The sequence below is a fragment of the Podarcis gaigeae genome, assembly GCF_964106915.1.
Source record: "Podarcis gaigeae genome assembly, chromosome: 12".
Taxonomy (NCBI): Eukaryota; Metazoa; Chordata; class Lepidosauria; order Squamata; family Lacertidae; genus Podarcis; species Podarcis gaigeae.
The window spans coordinates 61,447,952-61,465,461 of record NC_139688.1 but is presented as its reverse complement, the minus strand read 5'-3'; the positions used below and the strand labels follow the sequence as shown (position 1 = coordinate 61,465,461).

At 49.9% G+C, this 17,510-nt stretch overlaps 1 protein-coding gene and 1 long non-coding RNA gene across 3 annotated transcripts; both read left to right on the top strand.

Annotated features, from left to right (window-relative positions):
* Positions 1-226: 226 nt before the first annotated feature.
* Positions 227-9,782, top strand: LOC310828664 (endosome-associated-trafficking regulator 1-like). 2 transcript variants are annotated; one of them, XM_083706383.1, is made up of 8 exons: positions 227-381; positions 1,336-1,499; positions 2,055-2,426; positions 3,753-3,826; positions 4,584-4,695; positions 5,350-5,412; positions 6,265-6,404; positions 8,961-9,782. In XM_083706383.1, exons 1-8 carry the CDS (start codon positions 306-308, stop codon positions 9,052-9,054), a joined length of 1,095 nt encoding a protein of 364 aa, XP_083562509.1. In that variant the 5' UTR covers positions 227-305; the 3' UTR covers positions 9,055-9,782. The 2 variants fall into 2 exon arrangements, with proteins under 2 accessions (XP_083562509.1, XP_083562510.1); XM_083706384.1 differs by lacking the exon at positions 6,265-6,404.
* Positions 9,783-12,483: 2,701 nt separating this feature from the next.
* LOC310828705 lies at positions 12,484-17,248 on the top strand. The gene is made up of 3 exons (XR_014557075.1): positions 12,484-12,661; positions 15,978-16,487; positions 16,820-17,248. It is a non-coding gene; the product is annotated as an uncharacterized lncRNA (long non-coding RNA).
* Positions 17,249-17,510: the final 262 nt, after the last annotated feature.

The following is a 17,510-nucleotide window of genomic DNA, read 5'->3' as shown; positions in this document are numbered from 1 at the left end:
CTCGGGGCCCCTTCCAGCTGCACGTGGCCTTTCCCGGAGGATGCAGCACCTTCTCCCCCTCGCTTGAAAGCCCCTTGCTTCCGCAGTCCTTCCTGCCACACGGAACAAACTACAGTTCCCAGGAGCAGCGGGGGGGGGGGTCGTGCTTGACGCGCGTCCTCGAGAGAAAGTGCCGAAGGAGTGCCGGAAGTTGTGGCCCGCGCGTGCGCCTCTGCCCTTTCTTGGCTCTGCCTCCCGCCCGGAAGCGCCTCCTCGGCTCGAGCCCGGGAAGGGGGCGGGCAGGGGGGCTCCCTCGGCGCGGCTCCATGGCGGGGCCCGGCCGCCCTCCCGCCGCGGGCGAAGCCTCCTTCGGGCGCCAGCAGCCCCGGGCCGGCCCCGCTGGTAGGACTCTGAGCAGGGGCAGAGCGCCTTGCGCCTTGGGCGGGACTCCGGGAGCGAAGAGGGTCCGGAGCAGAGCTCGGAGGGCGGTGCTCCTGAGCGCGTGCAGAGCGCCTCCCTTGGAAGCGGCTCAGCAGTAGCTGCCTGGAGCGCTGCCTCGGCAAGAACAACCAGGGTCTTTGCTGTAAAAAGCGCTTTGTTGTAAAAAGGAAAGTGGCAGCCGAGGCTCCTGCGAGAGAGAGGAGGAGGAAGTCCCCTCTGGGACTAGTCCTTTGCTTTTGACTGCTTTTGTATTCCCAGGGAGTTAAAAGGGGCATTATTTTCATTATTAACTAATTAAATTAGTACAGCACCCTTCTTCCAAAACCCCTGGGCAGTTCTCCCCACTGAATCCGCACAACAGCAGCCCTGTGAGGTAGGTGAGGCTCCCCAGGCCATGCCCCTTGGGGACTCCACCAGAATCTCTCTCCAGGCCCGAGCCTGAAGCTCGGACTCATGGGTAGGCAGCCTAAGGCCCAGGGGCCAGATCCGGCCCAGTCGCCTTCTCAGTCTGGCCCGCAGACAGTCCGGAAAGCAGTGTGTTTTTACATGAGTAGAATGTGTGCTTTTATTTAAAATGCATCTCTGGGTTATTTGTGGGGCATAGGAATTTGTTCATCCCCTCCCCCCAAAAAATAGTCCGGTCCCCCACAAGGTCTGAGGGACAGTGGACTGGCCCCTGCTCAAAAAGTTTGCTGACCCTTGCTCTAACTGCTAGGCGTCTCTCCTGTTTTTTCCAGGGGGAGCCATAAAAGTCGCCCCTTATCATAGTCAAGGCAGGTGTGTGTTTGCAGCTGCAAGCAAAATGAGCATCCCTGGGGTGGGGCTGGGCACCCCCCCCCCCCCAGTCCCAGATCTTCCCTCTTATTCCTTCCCCTGTTTGTAAGGCTTCGTTCCTTCCTTGGCTTCCTCCTCCAGTTGGATCTTCCATTGCACCTGAGGAGGAAGAGGCCAACCCCTTCTCCTTCAAGGAGTTTGTGCGGAGCAAGAACCAGTATTTGGCAGCCCCTGTCCTAGAGGAAGCAAAGGGGCTGAGTGGCGTTGCCCTGGCCTCCTCGGGGTCAAGCACCAGCAGCCCCAAGGTAAGGCCTGGGGGCAAAGCGGGCGATGGGGGGCACCAGGAATCAAGGGAGCAAGTGGCTGAGTCCCCCCCCCCCCCAAGAAACCTCCCACACCTCCTTGCACTCACAGCCCTTCCTCTTTCCTGCGCCACAGGTGGAGAGAGAAGGCTACTGGCGGAGGAAAGGGGGGGCCGGGAGGAGAGACCTGCCCCAGATGCCAAGGGGCTGCGCGGTGAGAGGGGAGCGCTGCTGTCCTGCATGGCTCCTCCTTCCCCGCCCTCCTCCTCCAGCGGTGGGAAAGCTGTGCCTGTGCTGCCTGCACCCCCTCAGGCTCAGGCAGGCCCTTACAGCCCCCTCTGGGAGGCAAAGGCAGGGGAGAGGAGAGTGTGACACACACACACACACACACACACACACACACACACAGTGTTTGGGAGCTGCAGCGGAGCCGCTTCTCTCTGGGCTGCTCTTAAGCAACTACAGTCAGGTATCCATGGGTTTCTTTTCCTGAGTTTTTGAAGTATCCCAAGGCTCTTCCTTAGGCTGAGAACAGATTTCCCCCCTTTGACATTTTAGGATTCCTCCAGGTTCTCGCTCCTCCTGGACGACAGCACCTCGTCCCCTGGGTCTTTGGATGTGGCCTTCTACAAGCTGTTTCCCCCGAACCCAATGGCAACTAACTCCTCGCTGGAGGATGAAGACGAGGACAGTGAATGGAGCAGCACCTACCAGCCATCAGCCGTTGAAGAGGCCCACCTGGGCAGGATGCCCAGCACCTCCTTGGACAGCACCCGTGACTCTCTCTGCTGCAATCCCCCTGATCTGTCTGAGCTCCAGAGGCTTACTCCGTGGAAGCTGGGGGCCAAGGAGGACCAGAGCTTGCCTGTGGATGGAGCTGCCGGGGGGGACAGCTTTTATCTGCCTCCTTGCCAGCCGACTTACGAAGAAGTGAGGAAGATGGGAATCTGAATTGTGGGCTGCTTTGGTCTCTTCCTAATGCTCCTCCTTCCACGTCTCCTGAATGAGCTGGGAGGCCAGGATTGCTCCCTGGCAAATGGGTCTGCTTCGAGGTTCTCAAGTCCCAGGCTGGGCAAGGGAAGGAAGTGTTCTGTAGCCCTTCTTAATTCTTGCCACCCAATTTATTTTTGCCGCCGCCCCTGTTGGAGGCAGTAATGCTTCTGAGCTCTTGCTCCAGTCCTGTTTTGGGGCTTCTCGTTGCAGCATCTTGGTTGGCCACTGTGAGGACAGGAGGCGGGACCAGATGGGCTCCCTTTGGGCCAATCCAGCTTAGCTCTCCATATGAACATTTAGTGCAGGCATAGGCAAACTTGACCCTCCAGATGTTTTGGGACTACAACTCCCATCACCCCTAGCTAACAGGACCAGTGGTCAGGGATTATGGGACTTGTAGTCTCAAAACATCTGGAGGGCTGAGTTTGCCTATGCCTGGTTTAGTGGGATAGCAGGAGCCTCCCTGCCCAGGTGCAGTCTACCCCGGAATGCCAGCTGGAGGGAGCACAGCTGAAGAGTTGCTGTTGCACTCAGGCCCCACTTGTGGGCTTTCCATTGGGGCCTCTATGCAGGCTGGACCATATGGGCCCCCAGGGGCCTGTGTTCACCTCAGGCTTTTCGGGAGGAGCAGTATCTCCCCCCCCATTAATTTTTTTGTTTATATTCATATGCCTCTTGAATGTAACAAATCTTATGAGTAGCTTGCAATAAACATTAAAATTATTAACAAGACTGTTGTAAACTAGTATTTAAAAACATCAGAAGGTTATTATAATTAACAGTGAGAGTTGTTCCACTCCCCACTTTCCCCAAATCACACACACTTTTGAAACTCGCCCCAGGGACTGCTCAAAGGCTACTTGGAGGCCCTGTGCTAGTGTGGATCCCAGCCAGGAACCTGGTTGTGGAGAGGTGGGGTTTTGGTGTCTTAAAGTAGGCTTCCTGATATGTCTTGGTTTGTTTGAAATATGGCTACCCTAAAGGCACCTTCAACATCCTGACTTCATACTGGCCCTCTGGGCTCCGTGAACTCTGGATTCTTCCTCGGTTCCTTCCCCCCCAATAATTCAAAATCCCTTTAATTTTGCAGACAGAGCAAACAGAGTCAAACCTGGGTCCTTGACCAAAAATTTGGATATTCATGTTTTTCTTTATCCCAAAATACACATTGTCTTAATCCAGTTTCATCCAAACAACTTTGCTACTGATATACGAGGCAAACATGTGTTCAATTAGGTATTTCTTTTGCTCTTCCTTTTGCAGTTAAAAGAAGAAAATTCCAAGTTTAGGAGTAAGATCAGCCATCTTCAAGCAGTTTCTGAGAGTCAGGCAGAGAGGTACACATACTGTGTTTCTTGCAAAAAAAATCATCCAACACAGCCCTTAAAAAAAAACACCAAACCAAACCTCGAAAAGTATTTTTGTTATGACTTCAACAGTGAATCAGTCACTTGGATTCATTGATTAAGAATGCCTTTAAGTCATCTTAAAATGTGTTCCCAATCAATTGAGCAGCACATATAGTTATTATTTTTAATATAAGTCCTTAATATTTGCACCTGCAATTTTTTGAATCTTTTGAAGAGTCATTTTCTCTTGCCTTGAATGGGCTTGCGGGGGGAGAGTCATCTCTTCTGAGATGATGGCTTTCACACTTGCAAAGTATTGCTATGCTCTTGCAAATTTATACTAATTGAATTGGTGCTTTATCAGCTAAGGTGATTACTAAAATGGCCAATCCCACTGGGAGGCAGTGAGATTGGGGGGGGGGGTGCTAAGAGGCAAGGAGGAGGCAGCAAATCTGTTTTGTTTAAAAGCTTCAATTGTTAATTTGTTTTAAATAGTTTTAATTTGATCTTGAATGAAGGTGCAATAAATTGTTACTGTTTTGAACTTTTTTTGTGCTGTTACCTTAGTGTGCTGTGCAAACCACTATTCTGAATGATCCTGTTTATAGGGTAGGGTGCACCGAGGGGGGAGGAATATATGGAAGCAAGGAGGTGGTGGCCCCCAAAAGTTTGGGAATTGCTGAGCTAGGGAGCCCCCCCCCCCCAGGCAATGCTTGATTCCCTGCTGTTGCCTTTTGTAAACTAGAATCAAGCAGCTGGAAAGGACCCTGGAGGAGAGTCGGCGGAAAGAGGAGAAGGAGACGCGGGACTTGGAGGCGATGGTGCAGCAGGTGGAGGAGAACCTTGAGCTGATGGCGGTGAGTCTGGCCTGCCAGGGGAGGAGGACCGTGGCCCTCCCAGCCCTGGGATGGCTCTGTGATGGGCACTCTTCCCTGTGTCTCAACTGCTGAATAATACACCTGGTTTGTAGGGGACAGTGGTCTCTGTTATCCTCAATTTGTTTCTGAGATCTCAGATCTCTCTACCTGCCCCCAGCTCCTCCCAGCAGCTCGTGGAGAGGCTGCCAGCCCCAAAGACCCTCCACAGGCCACCCCCAAATCAGCCTTACTTCCTGCCCCCTTGAGGGCTTCTGCCAGCCTGGACGGTGTCCTTGAGAGAAGGCTGCCTTCTGAGGGCTTGGAGAAAGATGCCAACTGCACAAAAGGTCAATTTTATCTCAGCTGCTCTGCACTCTTTCCTGTGGCCCCTGGAGAGCTGTGCGAAATGGGAATGTGATCCATCTGTAATGGAAGCTGACTCATAACAGCGAGCAGGTGGGGGGATTCTGCTCCTAGACTCTGGTGGGACGCTGCTCCCCCCCCCCCCCCCGTGGAAAGCCCACAAGGAGGGCATGGGGCTCCAGGTGGCTGGTCGTGAGAGGCCTATTGACTGATAGCGGGACCTCAGGGTCTCCCCCCCCCCCCTTTTATTCTTCCGGCTCCAGTGACCAGCCCTGCTCTTCTCTATTCCAGAAACGGGCCATGAAGGCTGAAACCAGCACTGTGAAGCTGAAGCAGCACAACAGCCTCCTCCAGGTACGGCCTGGGGGCCTCCTCCTCCGCTGGGTCTCCTTTTCTTCTTTTTAAAAGCCAAACATTTGTGTTTCTGAGCACCTGCTAAGGCAAAGCTGAGGAGGGTGGAGAGTTAGACTGGGGGACTCTCCCGCAAGAGGCCATGAGGGTCACCCACCTGGAGGGCTCCAAAAGAGAATTAGACCGATTCAGGGAGGGGGGGAGGACTAAGCTGGCTCCTAGCCAGGATGGCAGAGGCAGCTTCTGAATCCCAGTTGCTGGAAAGGGCGAGAGGGGAAAGTTGGCTCTTGCTTGCGGGTTTCCCATCATGAGCATTTGGTTGGCCCTGTGAGAGCAGGATGAGGAACCAGACGGGTCCCTGGCCTGACCCAGCCCCCAGGCGCTTCTCCTGTTCTGTTTATGAGGCTGAGGAGGCGTTGCAGGTTGAAGGCGAGACATGGCTGAACTCCTTTGCCAGGAAACTTGCCCAGACCACGTGTTGTGTGTGTGGCTAGCTACACGCCAGAAATTCAAAGCACCTGGCTTCTCCCAAAGAATCCTGGGAAATGTAGTTTAAGGGTGCTAGGGGTTATAGTTCTTTGGGGTTAACTACAGTTCCCAGGATGCTTTGGGGGAAGCCAAGGGCTTTAAATACACGTTTTGGCAGAAAAAGCAGGGTGAAAAATGCTTTTTTAAAAAAAAAATAAACCTGCTTAGCAGACTTGCATTGTTTGCAATAACGTTCTCAACTAATCTTGCTTGCTGGCATCTCCAGGATCCTTTGAGCTAGCTCCTCTGTGCTTTTTATCCACATGTCTCCGTAGCTGGGGGTGGTGAGCCACTGATGTATCCCCCCTCCTGTTTTTTACCTTAAAGGTTCAGGTGGAGAACTACAGATTAGAAAATGAAGCCTTGAAATCTAGCCACTCGGCTAACCTGGCCATAGTGCAGCAAAATGCCAGTGCTGCCTTGCAGAATCTCCTCGCCGTCATCACAAAGTCCCAACCATCCATCAGGTACATTTCAACATCCGGCATCTGTAGATTAAAATCTACATGTACCCCAGTCAACTTGCAACTCAACGAGAGATGGATGAGCCATCTTGTGTGATGTAAACAAATGAGTTTAATGACGCAGTCCAGGCCTTGAGTTAGCACATCACACACATGCTCTGAGATAAGGTGCCAGGCAACATAGCAACATCAGCGGTTAGTGGTATGACTTGCAGAGACATTTGCCCTCATTGTTTCAGGAATGAGAAGACAAGGATAACAGTCTCTAGGGCATTGCTTCTGTCTTCTCCTTGTCCGGTCCTGTTTGACTGAGTCTGTGATGATGAGTTTTACTCAGTAGCATTAGCTAGCATAGAATCATAGAATTGGAAGGGACCCTGAGGATCATCTAGTCCAACCCTCTGCAATGCAGGAGTATGCAGCTGTCCCATGCAGGGAGGGAACCTGCAACTTTGGCATTATCAGCACCATGTGTTAGCAGATCTCTCTGTCCACATGTACCTTTAATTCAGAGACCTAAAGAACTATATAGTACCATACTGGCCCAAATATAAGCCATACCCATAAATAAGCTGCACCTTTAAAATTTGGGGGGGGGGGAGGAAAAAAAGACAATACCCGAATATAAGCCGCTCCCTTAAAATTGGGTTACAGGCTGAAAATTGCTGTGGTTGGTAGAATTGTAACTCTGAGCCAATTTAAGCCTTCAATCTTGCAATCCAGAAAAGTTACCAAACAATCACTGAAATCGCTATTCAGTTGCTACAATTCCGCAGGCACTCACACCTGTAAATGGCAAATGTAGAATAAAATCCTGTGGGTTAATTGCACAACAGTCTCAAGCTTGCAAATCGGCAATAATAATAATAAAAAAATGTTCCATTTTACCATATGTCTGTTTCAGCAGCGATATTGTAAAAGCCAATTTTTGTAAGGTAACGAATTTAAGCCACACTTTAACTTTTCACAGTCGGAATTTGGAAAAAAAAGTGTGGCTTATATTCGGGCCAGTACAGTAGTCAGTAGTGTTTAGGTTCGTCTTGCGTGTGGAGACAAGAAACACTTGGTTCCTCTGAACTGTGTGGGAGAGGAGTTTTACCCATAGCCGAGGCATCTCTGAAGACTGCTGGGCCTCCCGCACACAGCGAGAGATGTGATGAACTCCAGCCGACTTCCACAAGACCCCAACAAGCCGCTTCATTGAAGACTCTGAAACTTCAAAGCAGCAGCCATGTGTTAAAAAGGGGAACAGGGTAGAAACGTAGGAAGCTGCCTTCTACAGAGTCAGAACCATTGGTCCATCTAACTTCGTATTGTCTACACTGACTGGCAGCAGCTCTCCAGGGTTTTAGGCAGGGGGTCTCCTGCAGATTCCATTGGAAATGGAACCCAGGACCTTCTGCGTGTGGAGCTACAACCCTTCCCCTGAAAATGAAGCCTGGTTTCAGTCCTCAGCCCTTGCCATCAAGACAAACTTGGGAAGGGCTGTAGCTCATTGGGCAGAGGGCTAGTTTTGCAGGCAGACTCTCCCAAGTTCTGCCTCTGGCATTTTCCGGCCTCCTGTGTGAAATCCCACAGAGCCACGGATGTTCAGTGTGGACAAGTCCGAGTTGGGTGGAAACAGAGGGAGCCCAGCATTTTAAGTCCCGTTTGTGTCACTAGGGGAGTATTGTGTTTTTTAAATGATCTGTCTGATCTTGGTATGACATGCCAAAGCCTTGTAAGTACTTGCCCAGCTTTGAGGAGGAGGCGGGGGGGCTGGGACCCTGGCAGAGCCCCCCCCCCCAAGCCCTGCACTTCCCTTACCATTCAGGATGGGAGTTACCTGTATCTGTAATCGAAAGAGATGGAAGGAATAGCTTTGGCTTCTCTTGAATTGTGTGCTAGGAACGCAGCTCAGTCTCTGCTCCACTTTATCCAGGTTCCCCAAAGTTCACTCAGATGTCCATGTCTGCGCAGGCCAGCTTCTACTCTGCACCAAATGCTTTCATGGCCTCCTTGAAAACCTGCCAGGGGTGCAGTTGGGGATAAGGGAGTTGCCAGTAAGCCCACTTATTGCTGTGCCAGCTTCAATAGGCCCAGGGTGCCTCAGGGAGCCCCTGGACTCTTCTATCCCAGACCTTTATGCCCCAGCTTGATCACCAAGATCATCTGCAGGAGGGCTGTTGGGCGTTCCTTAGTTGGTGAGGTTCATTTGACAGCAACAAGAAACTGAGCCTTTACTGTCTTTGTTCCAGTCCTATGGTACTCTCTGCCACTGGAGATTCAGCAAGCCAACTTTTTCAATGCCAACTTTTAAACGCCTGCTGAAAACATTTTTGTTTGGACAATTTAGAATGCATCCTTCTACAATGGTTAATGGATGTTTGTTTTTAACTTTTTTGTGGTTTTTATTGTATGGTTTTATGTTTTTATAGCTGTAAACTGCTTTGATATATATCTTTATGATACAGTGGTCATACAAATATTTTTATAAATAAGTAATTCCTGGCCTAAGCAGTCACTCTCACATTCATCCCCCCCCCCTTTCTTTCTAACAACCTCCTGTTTTCATTCCAGGCAGCTGCTCTCTGGTGCGAAAGAGCTGCAGCTGGTGGCTGAACTGCTGAAGTCACTGGACAAAATCTCCGAGATACCACAAGGGTCTTCCTAAACATTGTGGCACAGGACTTAAGCAAAGGCTTAATTGGGAATTGGAGTTTGAAAGGGGGGTGGAGGAAGCCCTTTTCCTGCCCAGGGGCTACATGACCTTGTTAAGGATCATCATCGGTGGGGGCAAAGCCACCTGTGTGTCTGCACACCTGTGCCCAACACCTCCAGATGCTTTTGATGCTGAGACACATCTTCTTCCTCACTGGTCTCTGCCATCACTCTCCAGTTCCTCACTGGGTGCACCTCCTGGCTCCTCTCTCATACCTTTGCATCTGCTTTTTCAGCTCTTGCCTCCCCCCCCCCCCCGTGGGCTTCTCTTGTGACTGCAGTCTGCTTGCCTTTGTCACTGAATGCATCCTTATGTGTTTCTGGCTTCTAGTTAGAGATGACTGCTCGGTAAAGAGCCAGCATGAAAACACTAAAACCTTTTAGAAATTCTGTACAGGCGACTCCCCGTTTACACGGGGGTAACGTTCTGGTCCCCTGCGCGCATAAGTGAAATGTGCAAAAATGGGGGGCACCCTGCTGCGACTTCAGCTTGCAAGCAGCTCTTTCCCAGACCCTAAATAGGACGCCCTCTGGGCTCCAGGGAGTCTTTGTCGGCTGGAGGTACATTGGGGTTTTGTAGAGGCTCTTCAGGTCTCTCCCCCATTGGGTTTTTGGTGCTACGCATATGCACAGTTGTGCATGAATTGAACACACTTAATTGGGGGGGGGGTTCCTCTATTATAGGGGGACGCAGGTGGCGCTGTGGGTTAAAGCCTCAGCGCCTAGGACTTGCCGATCGAAAGGTCGGCGGTTCGAATCCCTGCGGCGGGGTGCGCTCCCGCTGCTCGGTCCCAGCGCCTGCCAACCTAGCAGTTCGAAAGCACCTCAAAGTGCAAGTAGATAAATAGGGACCGCTTACCAGCGGGAAGGTAAACGGCGTTTCCGTGTGCGGCTCTGGCTCACCAGAGCAGCGATGTCACGCTGGCCACGTGACCCGGAAGTGTCTGCGGACAGTGCTGGCCCTTGGCCTCTTAAGTGAGATGGGCGCACAACCCCAGAGTCTGTCAAGACTGGCCCGTACGGGCAGGGGTACCTTTACCTTTACCTTCCTCTATTATAAAAATTACAGCTTGCAGCATTTAAAGAAAATCCTTCCTGGCAGAAAGAGAAGCAAAGATAAAGTTACACGGCTTGTAAGCAATAGCTCAAAACATGACAATCACATAATCTGTTAAAATTGCAGGGGTTTAAAAGGCCTGGAAGAATTTTAAAAGATATATTTATATGGAAGATGCAGGGAAGGTGTCAGGCTTTGAAGAGAGGTTGGTAACCTTTTGCTTTAAAGGAGCAATGCAAGGGAGTTCCATTATCACCTTTTTATATAGCAAAAGTTTTGGATTTAACAAACGCTTCTTGAATGCCTAATTCTGAAGCTTTCCTCCTATCCTTCTAGGATTAATAATAGCATTATTTTCAAAATAAAATCAATTTATAACTGCAGAGCACTCTTTTCTTTTCCTGTTTGGTTTTGCTATAATCACACACACCCTTTCACATCTTTCAGTTAGTAGGCAGGGTATATATTCTCATAAGTGAATAAACTATGAGTGCAGATTCTAGCCCTTCCTGTAATATCTCCCCACCCAGGAGCAGAGATCTAGGAGCAGGCTGCAGATGTTTCTCTTTGCATTTTGGTTATATCATCATTAATAGCTGCTGAAACCAGTGACACAAAAGCCATGTAAAAAGAAAAAAATTTAAATCAGAGATGAGGTCTTAAAATATCTCAATTGCCTGCATGAGTTTTGTCGAATAGGAAAGCTTTTAGCATACTGAAATTTTAAAATGGAAGCTGCCTATTGAATTGGGTTTGCAAGTCCTTAAATGTCTAGATTTAGGGAATTTAAAAAAACCTTGCTCTTCAGCCGAAAGAGGTTCCTGTTATGAGGCTGTAACGGATCATTAACAGTAAAAAATAAAAAATGACCAGAATAAAGGCATACTAGCCATTGAAATGGTCTCTTGTGCTCTAGTCATGTGCTTATTTTTATGTGGTTTTCCACATATTGCCTCTTTGTCCCTTACAATTTGGTTGAAACTTTGGAAAGGTTCATCCAATGTGGGAGACGGGAAGCTGCCTATAACAAGGCACAGTATGTTGTACCAGCAGAGAGGAGGACTCCGTGCTCAACCTTTGCACATCAGAGAAAAGGTGGACTCAACAGGCACTTCAGTCACTAACAGGCTTTATGCTTTTTATTGCAAGGCTGAAATAATGTGCAGACATGGCGTAATAAAGTAAGCTTGCACTATTTGTAAGGCACCATGTGAAGCACCGGCCACTACAAGAAATAGGATAAACTTGCTTGCTTGGGATTCTTAATATTTGGTGGACCAGGATGCAAAACTGCTCTGCCATGTTCAGATTTCTGGATTTAATACTGGATTACTCTTGACGATTGGGTTTTGCTGTAAAAAAACACCATTGCAAAGTACAAAAAAAAGGTCCACGAGGCCTCTGTTCTGGGGTTTTCACCTTTCCAAGGCCATTTGCCTTTTTATCTGCTACTTTACCACCTGTCTCTCAAGCCACTTGTTTGCCTCCTCCTGGCAACTCCTGCAGCCTAGCTGGTGCCCTGAAGTGTAGGTGGGTTCCCACATGGCAAGACAGTGATAACAGCAAGAACCTTTATTGAACTACGTAACTGGGAAACGGGCAAAGCAACTGCTTATATACATTTCTGAAAGCCTGGGCCACTCCCACCTCCAACGTGATTGGCTGTCTTAACTTCCAACCTGCGAATCACAACTCAAGAGTTCAAGGGCCAATGGCAGAGGCCCAAATCCTGAAAAGTTCTGTGATTGAACATCCTGTATGGAATCAGAACACAGCAGCTCCGAATCCTTAGTCCAGACTCAAGCTCAGGAAAACGGCTCTCCTTCCGTCCACACGAGACGTGAAGGCTACTCCAGCTCCGCACAACGAGGACAGCATTGCCATCTCCCCTGCTCGCTGCCTCCTCGGCACGTGCGGAGGGTCAGCACCCGTGTTGTGTTGGTGGTCCTCCCTGCCAGGAGAGCCCTGCTCCGAGCCGGCTTGCCTGGGGGGGGCTCCGGGACCAGCCCTGCTTTCAAGCGGGGGCGCCTCCCCCAGGAGGGAGACGGGCCTCCGAGCTGCCCCCCTTCCTCCGGCATCAATATTCAACTCGCGCCCGTCTCCGCGTGGATGGAAGGCAGCCTGAGCCCGGAAGTGCCCGGCGCAGGGCGGGCCGGGACCCCTCCCCCTGTTTCGTAGCTCTGCGGCTCCCCCGGCCCCGCCCACCATCGGGCGGAAGTCGGCTTCGCCAGGAGGCCGCCTTGCCCGCAGCGCCCCCTGCCGCCTCCGTCCCGCCCCTGCCCTCTAGCGGAGAAGGGAGTCCCGAAGGCTCCTGGGTGGCGCCTCCTACGCTTCCTCCTGGCAACTCCCGCAGCCCAGCTGGTGCTCTCGAGGCCCCCTGCCCAGGTCACTCGGCAGCGCTGCTTATGCAGCAAAACAGCAGGGAAGGCAGCAGCTCTGAGTTACCATCTCTGCAGCCTCAGCAGGAGCTGCGATTGTCTTGCTGACTTCTTCACCCCCGGAGGTGACCTCCAGTCTCGCAAAACCTCTTCACTTTGAACTCCCCCCCACCCGCCCTCCACGTTCATCAATAGACTAACTTTATATTGTTCCATTGGTAACATAAAAGGAAAAATGACTATCTTTCATACTTATTCTAAGCCAACTACAAAGGGTTTAGCTATGCGATGTTGAATGTTACCTGTTAAATCTCTTCTATCCTGTTTCCCCTTTGTTTTTGTTTTTATTAAAACCAGTTTATGATTCAAAAACTTACACATTGAATGTTGTAGATATTATGGTAAATTTATTCTGCTATTTTTGCGACAAACAAATGACATAAGACATGGTCTATTTATTTTTATCATTTATTCCTATGATCCTTGTTTATAAAACTGGTTATTTAAAAAACCAAAAAAGGGATGGGGGAAAAGACCAGTCAAAGTTAGTAGTGGGATGGAACTTAGGTTAGTGAAACTAACTGTAATAATGTCTGGTATTCCACTACTTTCGGACCAGCCAGAAGAAGAGTTTGCTCAGCTTTTATATATAGCTCTCAAGAGGAGGTTTTCTAACATTAGGATGATTAATTTTTAACAAGTGAGCCCAAAGAATAACTAGAAAGTGGGATTCATGCTGTGTGTCGCAAACTAGAATGGTTGACTGTTTTAGTTTGCATTTGTTCACAAAATCAGGAAATTAAAAAAGATTTGTAATGCACAAGCTTGCATGATGGGAAATGTAAGCAAATTTCTGAACAGCAGTTTCTGCCCTTTTGCATCTGTTGAAATATTTCTGCAGATGATGCCACAGAGTGCTGCTTGCAAAATTAAAGAAACAGAAAGTTATGGCACAAGGCATATACTTTTGAGTGGACTTAATATCTTTTATTTTCTAATTTTTGTGTGTGTGGGTTCTCCACTGCTGCTGGTCATAATGTCAAAATGCAGCAGATGGCAGTACTGTACAAGGAAAACTCAAGCTGTGTAGCATGTCACATAGCTTGATATTCACAGGGGTTAAAGAGTGATGATGCCCCAAGCACCTGTGGTGTAATAATAATAATAATAATAATAATAATAATAATAATAATTTATTATTTATACCCCGCCCATCTGGCTGAGTTTCCCCAGCCACTCTGGGCGGCTCCCAATCAGTGTTAAAAACAATACAGCATTACATATTAAAAACTTCCCTGAACAGGGCTGCCTTAAGATGTCTTCTGAACGTCAGGTAATTCTTTATCTCTTTGACATCTGATGGGAGGGCGTTCCACAGGGCGGGCGCCACTACTGAGAAGGCCCTCTGTCTGGTTCCCTGTAGCCTCACTTCTCGCAATGAGGGAACCGCCAGAAGGCCCTCGGCGCTGGATCTCAGTGTCTGGGCTGAACGATGGGGGTGGAGACGCTCCTTCAGGTATACAGGACCGAGGCCGTTTAGGGCTTTAAAGGTCAGCACCAACACTTTGAATCGTGCTCGGAAACGTACTGGGAGCCAATGCAGATCTCTCAGAACCGGTGTTATGTGGTCCCGGCGGCCACTCCCAGTCACCAGTCTAGCTGCCGCATTCTGGATTAATTGCAGTTTCCGGGTCACCTTCAAAGGTAGCCCCACGTAGAGCGCGTTGCAGTAGTCCAAGCGTGAGATAACTAGAGCATGCACCACTCTGGCGAGACAGTCCGCGGGGAGGTAGGGTCTTAGCCTGCGTACCAGGTGGAGCTGGTAGACAGCTGCCCTGGACACAGATTTGACCTGTGCCTCCATGGACAGCTGTGAGTCCAAAATGACTCCCAGGCTGCGCACCTGGTCCTTCAGGGGCACAGTTACCCCATTCAGGACCAGGGAATCCTCCACACCTGCCCGCCTCCTGTCCCCCAAAAACAGTACTTCTGTCTTGTCAGGATTCAACCTCAATCTGTTAGCCGCCATCCAACCTCCAACCGCCTCCAGGCACTCACACAGGACCTTCACCGCCTTCACTGGTTCTGATTTAAAGGAGAGGTAGAGCTGGGTGTCATCTGCATACTGATGAACACCCAGTCCAAACCCCCTGATGATCTCTCCCAGCGGCTTCATATAGATATTAAAAAGCATGGGGGAGAGGACAGAACCCTGAGGCACCCCACAAGTGAGAGCCCAGGGGTCTGAACACTCACCCCCCCACCACTTTCTGGACACGGCCCAGGAGGAAGGAGCGGAACCACTGTATGACAGTGCCCCCAGCTCCCAGCCCCTCTAGACGGTCCAGAAGGATGTTATGGTCGATGGTGTCAAAGGCCGCTGAGAGATCCAGCAGAACTAGGAAACAGCTCTCACCTTTGTCCCTAGCTCGCCGGAGATCATCAACCAGCGCGACCAAGGCAGTTTCAGTCCCATGGTGAGGCCTGAATCCTGATTGGAAGGGATCCAAATGGTCCGTTTCCTCCAGGCGTGCTTGGAGTTGTTCAGCAACCACCCGCTCAATCACCCTGCCCAAGAATGGCAGATTTGAGACTGGGCGATAGTTGGCCAAATTGGCCGGGTCTAAAGATGTTTTTTAAAGAAGCGGTTTAATGACCGCCTCTTTCAGCGGGTCTGGGAAGGCTCCCTCACAGAGGGAAGCATTCACCACCCCGCAGAGCCCATCGCTCAGCCCTTCCCGGCTCGCTTTTATCAGCCAGGATGGGCAAGGATCAAGGAGACAGGTGGTCGGTTTCACTCGTCCAAGCAGCCTGTCCACATCCTCGGAGGTAACACATTGGAATTGATCCCATGTAACAGAACCAGACAGAACTCTAGCACTCTCCCGCCCTGGCCCTGCTCCCACGGTGGAGTCTACCTCCTTCTGAATCTGAGCGATTTTATCTGCAAAAAATTTTGCAAAAGCATTGCAGGAGATCTTGGGGTCCCTACCAGGCCCCGGTGGTTCTGATAGATTGCGAACCACCTGAAAAAGTCTCCTGCTGCTGTTTTCTGCAGATGCAATGGAGGCGGCGAAGAAGGCCCTCTTTGCCGTCGCCATTGCCACTTGGTAGGCTCGACGTTGAGCTCTAACCTGTGTCCGGTCTGATTCAGAATGAGTTTTCTGCCACTGGCGCTCTAGCCGTCTCAACGATTGTTTCATCACCCTCAGCTCCGGGGAAAACCACGGGGCTGTCCGGGCTCCATGCAATCGGAGAGGGCGCTTCGGAGCCAGACAGTCAATAGCCCTGGTTAACTCCGCATTCCAGCGTGCCACCAGGGAATCAGCTACCCCGTGTTACCCCGTGTGTTGATCTTGCAACAGTGTGTAGTATTCTACAAGTATAAATACCAATTTTAACGTACCACGTGACTTTCACCTATTTGAAATGTCCCTTTAGATCTGTTCTACAGCTTAGTCGCTTTCAAAGGGCCTGTCAAGATGTACCAAGGATGATCAGCTTCACCTCATTAGGGCTTCTGTGGTTCTGGACGCTTCCTAGTGGAGGATTTTGACTGGTGCCGTGCAATGGCGGTATGGAGATTTGAAAACTACCTTTCTGTGAAGATGCACACAGGGGCACAAAAGTCCTCGTATTCGAAGGCGGACCACGGTGGCATTCTAAAGGCCAGTGTGTGACATAGGAAGAAATTGGATTTTGTTTCTTTAAAGCAGCGTTCTGGAGTTTGGTACTTGGGCAAGCATATGAGCATAGAAGAGGACTCCTGAACTATGATTCTAAACCATTGACAGCGTTTTGAAATAAGCCCATGTAAAGGCACATTTGCAGATTTATAAACCTCTTCGCAACAAAGTCACTGAAGCAGTGTTCGATAAAATAGAATATGGGAGATTACAATTCAGTAAACAAGAGGCAATGAAATCAGTCCTACAATTCAGTGTCACTTGGGTAGGTTCTCTTTCTATTCGTTTATTATATTTCCTTGGTAGTGAGGGGGGTGCATGGTTGGCGGGGGTGCATGGTTGGTATTTAGTTGGCGGAAGTGAGATTTGTTTGTATGGGGAGGTGATTGTTGGCTCAAGTGAGCCATTTTGCTTCGCATGCTGTTGGTGGGTTTTTGTCATTGACTTGTTGGGCTGTGTATGCAATACCAGGGTGATGGCATCTTCTATTTTTCCCCGTGTCAATTTTAGTCTGTTGGTTAGCTTTTCTAGTAACCAGGCAGGGGATTTAAGCTTTTCCTTAATAACCTCTTTCTCTCTACAACTCTCCTTTCACAGGTTTCTGGAGATTTTTTTGCAAAAGAAACCACTCCCTGCCACCATTTCTGCACTACAATGCTGCACTCAAGGCTGTTTGGCAGAGAAGTGGTTGCTGGTGTTTGTTCCATATGTTGGCATGCATGGACGTAGGCGGGGGGGCAGCTGCTGCCCCTAAATAAATAAAATTCAATAAAAATACACAGCAAACTGAGGTTCTGCCCCGCTAACAAAAGTACTCCCCCAACTAAAAATCTGGCTAAGCCCATGTTGGCATGTGATAGTGTAGTTTTAGCTTACAATGCAAGTATGCAAGTATGAGCCTTCCTCAAGTGATCACTGAACTTCCATTTGTGTAAAGTTGGAATGACCGCATGGATTCATGATCAGATGTCCTTCAAGATCTTGTGAAGACTACCGTACTTTTTGCTCTATAGGACGCCCCGGACCATAGGAGGGGGAGAACGGGAAAAAAATTCTTTCTTGTTCTCCTCCTCTAAAACAAGGAGCATTCAAGGTGCGTTCAAGAGCAGGTCGGGGAACAGTGCAAAGGCACTCCAAAGGCTTGAGGCTTCAGGGACAGCCTTTGTAGCCTCCGCAGGGCAGCGGGGTGCCTTCACTCCGCTGCCCTGCGGAGGCTTTGCACAGCCATCCCCAAGCTAGAACAGCGAGACGGAGCACTCCATCTCGCTGTTCTGGCTTCGGGGACAGC